Source organism: Tupaia chinensis, unplaced genomic scaffold, assembly GCF_000334495.1.
Source record: "Tupaia chinensis unplaced genomic scaffold, TupChi_1.0 Scaffold000322_1, whole genome shotgun sequence".
Classification (NCBI taxonomy): domain Eukaryota; kingdom Metazoa; phylum Chordata; class Mammalia; order Scandentia; family Tupaiidae; genus Tupaia; species Tupaia belangeri.
Window position 1 is genome coordinate 505,075 of NW_006159816.1, and position 6,942 is coordinate 512,016.

A 6,942-nucleotide genomic window follows, 5' to 3' on the forward strand; every position below is an offset into this window, starting at 1 on the left:
GTCTGGCGAGCACACGCGCCCTACAGTGAAAACCTCTCCAAAAAAAAAAAAAAAAAGTGTTACAAACTAAGTGAAGCAATTTTTATTACCGCACTGTATCAAGTATCTACTACTACATAAGAATTATCCCAAAACTTAGTGTTTAAAAACACTAACATTAATTACCTCCTGGTTGCTCTAAGTTTGGAATTCAAACATGACTTAGCTATGTTCTGTGCTTTAAAATTGCTCAGAAGTTGGGGCACATCATCTTATGGTCAAAAGCAAGATTAATATTTTCCAAATTTGTCCCAAATGAAAAAGCATTACAGTAAAAACACCAAGCATATATGTCTATATATTTTTTCTTATCTTGATTAAATTTTTTGGCACTTTTCCCTTTTATCTTTATTTTTATTGTTGTATACAGTGAATAATAGCTACATTAATATTCAGAACACTACTCTTTAAATATTCCCTTAGTGCCAACTCTGAAAAAGCAAAACAGCCATAAAATAAGGTCTATTTTTGAGAATATACTTTTCTGAAATGTCTATGTTATCTTGACTATTCTAGAAGGTTCCACTTGAAAAAATGGTAGTTAAACTAGCCAACTACACCACTAATATTATTGGGAAATGAATATAGTATTAATAATTGCATAAGTAATAAAGACTGATCTTAATTATATCAAAAATATCTGAAAATATTTCTATCTGATGACCTTGAAATAGCTATAAAAGTCTTAGATAGTTTGTATATTTAATATTATGTTATTGTGATATAATTATAGTAACTCTCCATTTCTCTCTGACTGCCTCTTTGAAATAGACTAAGATGCCTAGTGAAGCAGCTGGAGAGAGGTGATGTGAATGTCGTGGACTTAAAGAAGAACATCGAATATGCAGCCTCTGTGCTGGAAGCAGTTTATATTGATGAAACAAGGTAAATTTTGGTCTCCTCTCCCTTTTATATTCTTTGCTTCTGTTTTCTCTTCATTCTTCTTTTTTGACCCTCCTTTAATGCAATCCAGAATTTAGGATATCTCAATATTTAGGATACCAAAATCAAAATATTATGGGAATTTAGAAGGTTCTTCTTCCTGTAGCTAATTAATTAAATTATTATTTTTAAAAACAAAAATGTACATCTTAATCTAAATGTTTGAATATTATAAAATTGTCAAACACCAAAATAATAAAATAAAAAAAAAATCTATAAACCTCTTCTTTCCCCCCCTCGCTGCCTTAGGCCCAGACTTTTAAATGTTATAGGCATGTGTAGCCTTGCATTGTTTTTCGCTGATGTAACGATTTTTTTCATCTCAGATTTCAGAGTTCCTTCTGAGAAAATGGATATCACATGCCCACACGTTCTCATGAGATTTATCTATCAGACACTTTTTGCAAGGATTGTTAAGGGACACTCCTAAATGTGCTTTTGATCACCGCTCAATCCTAGCTTTATAATTAGAAGAGTAGTAAAGAGATGAAGAAAGGGAGATTCATTGAAAAGGATTGCTAGCCTAGTGCTGTGATTCTGACAGGCTCTTTCACTACAGAAGACTTCCAGCAAATCTATATTTGGCCTACGTCTCCTGGTGTTTGGGAGTACCGAGACTGATTCTTGATGTTCATTTCAAAAAAAAAGAGAAAGATGTGGGGCCAGCAGGTGGCATAACGTTACCTCACTGGCTCTCACTTGGTCCACTGCAGTTTGAGTCTCAGGCCTGGTGGCTTAAAACACATGCTGGAGTGGGACCAGCAGTTAGCATAATGGCTATGTCGCTGGACTCCCATGTAGTTGACTGCAGTTTGAGTCCTGCACCTGGTGGCTTAAACTCATGCTGGGCACGTGTGCGTGCATGCCCAAGATCTCCAGAGGAGAATGGAGGAGAAGGGATTGTGGTGTGGCCATCCCCCCTGGGGGATGATTCTCGTTTTCTGTCTCTTATCTCTCTCTCTCTTTCTGGTGAGTGCACATGCCCTGTAACAAAAACCTCTAAAAAAAAAAAAAGGTACATTAAAAACAAACAAAACAACAAACAAACAAACAAACTCATGCTGGTCATGTGTGCATGTGTGCCCAAGATCCTGAGGGGAGAATGGAAGAGAAGGGATTGTGGTGTGGCCATCCAACCAGGGTGGGGGTGGGGGGTGTGATTTCTTCCTTTCTGTCGCTCTGCCTCTCCAGTGGGCAGCACATGCCTATAGCAAAAATCTCTCTCTCTCTCTCGAGAGAGAGAGAGAGAGAGAGAGAGAGAAAGGTGACAGGCTGATCACCACCATCTGTGAATTCAGAGCTAAGAGTGGACCTGTGGAGGGAGTGATACACACGTCCAGAGCTTTCCAAAGAAAAGATGCTGAGTTTTATTCAAAGCCATAAGGCAGTTGGAGTATAGGTCTCTTGAAGTACCAAAACATGCTGCTATCAGATGATTTAAACAAAGGCTGTGAGGGATAATTATTAGTGTAAAAGTTAGGAAAGGAATTGTAAAAATTTAGCTAAAATATCAGAGAACATATAATATTTGAAGTATCCTCTTGTCTAGTAAATTGTGGTTTTACTAAACTACTGGTTTTGAGAGACTAAGACTGGATTTCAAAATATTTTTTGCATAGATAGTATACTTAAGAGCCCTTCAGAGATCTTCAAAAAAAATAGCATTTAGTCATTTGTTACATATGAGAGAATTTCAAATAGTGTATGCAAAACTGAAATGAAAATATTGGCGTATTTTGAAGTGAAAAATTTTTTTAAATCCAGGCATAGTTTTTTCACAATATGTATTTTCCAAAATTCTTCAAAGACCTCTCATAAATGCTAGCAAAACCAGCAGTCTAGGAAAACACCTTGATTGTAATTTTCTGTCTCTCCACCAAATTTCTGAACATTCAGAAGCAGCAGAGTGAAGGAATGGACAGGTGATCAAACATAGAAGATGCCTTCACCTCTTTAGGATCCATGCCTGTGTTAGGCCTCAGCCTGGGGAAGAGTACTTACATGATGGAAAATGACAAATGCTGCAATTCACAATTTGTGTTTTTCCAAGAGCCTATGGTTAAACATTGTCATTGCACCCCTGGTTAGACCTAAGATTACCTCTTATGAGCCTTCTAAATAATGTATTAACATGAGCAAATGATCAGGAAAAGAAATTTTAGAGCAACAATACTTGATAGGCTTGATTTCATATGTACTTAGTACAAACCACAGCAGCAAACTGCTGTCACTTCATATGTTCTTAGTAAAACCCACCCACAATATATTGAGGATGTTTCTGTTGAGAAGTGTATATATTTAATAGTATCATTTGCCTTAAGAATATTAGTAAAACAGATTATGTAAAAGTAGTGGAGCTCAAGAAGCATTTAGCTGTTTTCACACTTTACATAAAATTCTGCTGACTTCTGAGATATTTTTTAATGGGAAATTATCTTTCTAGAAAAATATAAAATCATTCAATGAGCATTCCAGACAAGCATCATTTGAAAGTGGGGCTGAATTGAAAAAGATGAACATGTAATAAAAGAAGATAAAACAGAAATTATTAATTGATTTCAACACGAGTGTGTGCACACAATCACACAACCTTCTTCCCACTAAGCTCCTTAGTGACTATAGAGTTTCAGTTAAAAATAAAATCAAGGACCAGAGGTGACATGGTTGTTGTGGTACTGGACTCCCACATGGCTGACTATGGTTTGAGTCTTGGACCTGGTGGCTTGCTTTCTCACTTTCCCTCTCTGTCTTTCTGTCTGGTCAAATTAAAAAATAATAAACAAAATTAAATAAATAATTCTTTTAAAAAAGAAAAAAATCAAAACAAACATCTTCCTTTGCAGATGATTTTAGTGAGGAAAATGAAAACAGGGATACTGATAGAAATTGAATTCTATCCTTCTTTGTAGGGATTATAGCATAATTCCCTAATGAATATGACTGTTTGCTGGATTTTTTTTTAAAAAAAGACATTTTGAAATGCAAATGCAAGTGTTTTCGAAATCTTACTTTCAGATGTGTCCCTAGAGGCTACTGACTTTCAAAGTCGCACAGTTGTAATCCAGAAACATGTGTGTGGAGGGGGGAGGGGAGGAATCTGTTTGATTGTCTTTATTTAGATTGGAATACTGCCAAGCAAAATAATATCCTTGGCCTCATGAATAGCAGGATAGGAGCTGACTGGGAGGTATGCTTCCACAAATGGATATTATATTTACTAATACCTCCCGCAAACACAATTTATTACTTCACTTTGTTTATGTGAACCAATACATTTTATGATCACTATGGTTACAGCATAGACTTAGGATTCAGAAAATCTGGGTTCTTCAAAGCCTACATTTCCCACTCTGTAATTTCTTTCTCCAAGCAAGTCACTTTACATCTGTAATCCCTAGTTTTATCATCTATTAAATAAATAACAGGACAATGCTCACCTAATAGAGTTGACACAAGGATTAAATGTAGTACAATGCCTGACAGACTATAAGTTAAGTAATACTCATCATTTCTGTGGTACTACTAAAACGCATACAACGTTGTGATATACAACACGTCAGGATATATAACTCACACTGCCTAGTGTAGCTATCAGATATTTCCTGAGAGCAATTTTTGATCCTGAAATAATCAAGACAGGTTGGTTCTATTAACTAGGAAATGAAAGTAAAGCATAAAATGAGAGAAAGGCTTACAGAGATTTACATTCCTGGAAAAATATCCTCAGTTTGACTTCTATGTCTTATGAAGTCTTAAAGTCTTTAACTGGAGAATAGATTTTCTTAAATGAGAATGCATTGATGTCAAGAAATACTTCCAGAAGTTAGTCTGATGGAAATGGAATGATGTTCAAGGTTCCTTGGTGGCTAAAACTGTTGAAATTGTGGATTACAGTGATTTACGGAGGAGCATTCATGAATTTAACAGACAGTTACTGAGTACCTGAAGTAAAGACCAGGCACATTGGTAATCAGAACCAAGATGATAACTCTTCAGATAGCTGATGAAAGAATTGTGAGGATAAACCAGAGCACAAGGACAAATGCTATAAACCAGAAATAGGGAGGTTGAGAGAGACCCAAGCACACTGATAAATTGCAAGAGGAAATACCATGTAGCAGCCATAGGTCATAACTCAAAGAAATAATATTGGATAAGAATTTATACAGAATCAGGATTCCAACCAGATGTATTAGACTTGCAGGTATTCCTTGATGTTAATGAATTTGTCCCTAGCAAAGCTCTCCCTCTCCATTCTTAAAGTCATTGTAAATGTTAGCTATATGGGCACCGAATCTCAGAGATATTGTGCTAATTAGAGATGTGAATTTGGAAATTATAACCAAGGGTCTCTGACTTTTGCGAGTTTTTGATGCCTTTACTTTGATATTAATAGTTGAAGCTCCTTTGCTATTCAGATATACTTCCTATCCTAAAGTTTTTGAGAATTCTTAGTAAATGTTTACTTTACCAGTATACCCTAGCTGTTACTTTCCAATGCATCCCACTGAATGGTCCCTATGCAAGCCATTATTTTTCCTTCAAGTCCAGCTATCTACACACAAGCCCCTAAGCATGAGCTCAATCCTTTCCTCCAGCTCCTCAAATTGAGTGAAAAGCAACTGTAACTTCTGTTAATATCTTAATAGTAGATGTTTTCAGAATCCACAATTCAAGCCCTTCTCCAGAGGTTCCTATGAAGCATCTCTCTGCGTCGTCTAAGCTATGATGCCCTTCTCACAGGACACCACTTACCATCCCCTTTCAACATGTTTTCCTATACTGAAATCAGTATTTCAAACTCCAAGACCAAAATAAAGGAAGGGGACAATCAAAACTAATGTCAAGTTTGGCATTTATCTCCCAGGATTAACACCTATGTCAAAAAGCAATGCATTTGGGCCAGCCAGGGGCATGTTGGTTAGGCAGTTGGCTCCCACATGATCGATTGCAAGGTTCAAGTCCTGGACCAACCTAGAGGCTTAAAAAACATGACAAGCACATGTACGCCCAAAATTCTGAAAGAAGAAATAGAGGAGAAGAGATTGCAGCATGACTGTTCCCCATGGTGGGGAGATGTTCTCTCATTTTTTTCTTTCTGTCTCTCTCTCTCTCTCTGTTTATCTTGAGAAAGCACATATGTCCTCAAGTAAAATTTAAAAGAAAAAATAAAAAGCTATGCATTCTAAATCCATATTTAGGGGTAAAATGACAGTTTTCTAAAGGACATGTAATCTACAGGGATGTAGTTATGCTCATAATGAAGATAAACTTATACATGACAGTATAGAAATATTTAGTGTCTTTTTTTTTTTGGAGAGGTTTTTGCTATAGGGCGCACATGCTCGCCAGACAGACAGAGAGAGACAAAGAGACAGGAAGAAATCACCTCCCAGGGGGGATGGTCACACCACAATCCCTTCTCCTCCATCCTCCACAATCCCTGCTCCTCCATCCTCCTCTCGGGATTGGGCACGCACGCGCATGCACCCAGCATGAGTTTTAAGCTACCAGGCCCTGGACGCAAACTGCGGTTGACTACATGGGAGTCCAGTGACACAGCCATTATGCTAACTGCTAGTCCCAATATTTAGTGTCTTAAAATCATGTTCTCTCAATTTTCTTTATGCCAAAGTAGAGCATTCACTTAATTTTACTGGGACTAAAAGACCTGTTCTGGATATTTATTCATAACAAAAGAGAAGATTAACTAAAGGTAAAAGAACGCCTCTGTAGAATGAAATAATGTCAGTTTTTCTTACTTCCAACCATTTAAGTTTTAAACACTCTTAAAATTCCATGTTAAAATGGGTTTCTATGTTACACCTTTCATTGAAATTAAGAGAATACGCGAATGCCATGTAGAGGTATAGAGTAGGGGGGACAAGAGGGTGGTGGTTGGGAACCAGCAGTTAGCGTAATGGCTATGTCGCTGGACTCCCACGTAGTCGACCGCAGTTC

The 6,942-nt window shown here is 37.0% G+C and overlaps 1 protein-coding gene across 1 annotated transcript in view; it reads left to right on the plus strand.

The window, feature by feature from the left end:
• PDE1A (phosphodiesterase 1A) overlaps window positions 1–6,942 on the plus strand; it is a 302,238-nt gene that overhangs the window by 174,090 nt on the left and 121,206 nt on the right. The window contains exon 2 of the mRNA XM_006151626.3: window positions 811–924. Within this exon, the coding sequence (XP_006151688.1) occupies window positions 811–924 (114 nt within the window). The remainder of the gene's footprint in view (window positions 1–810; window positions 925–6,942) is intronic.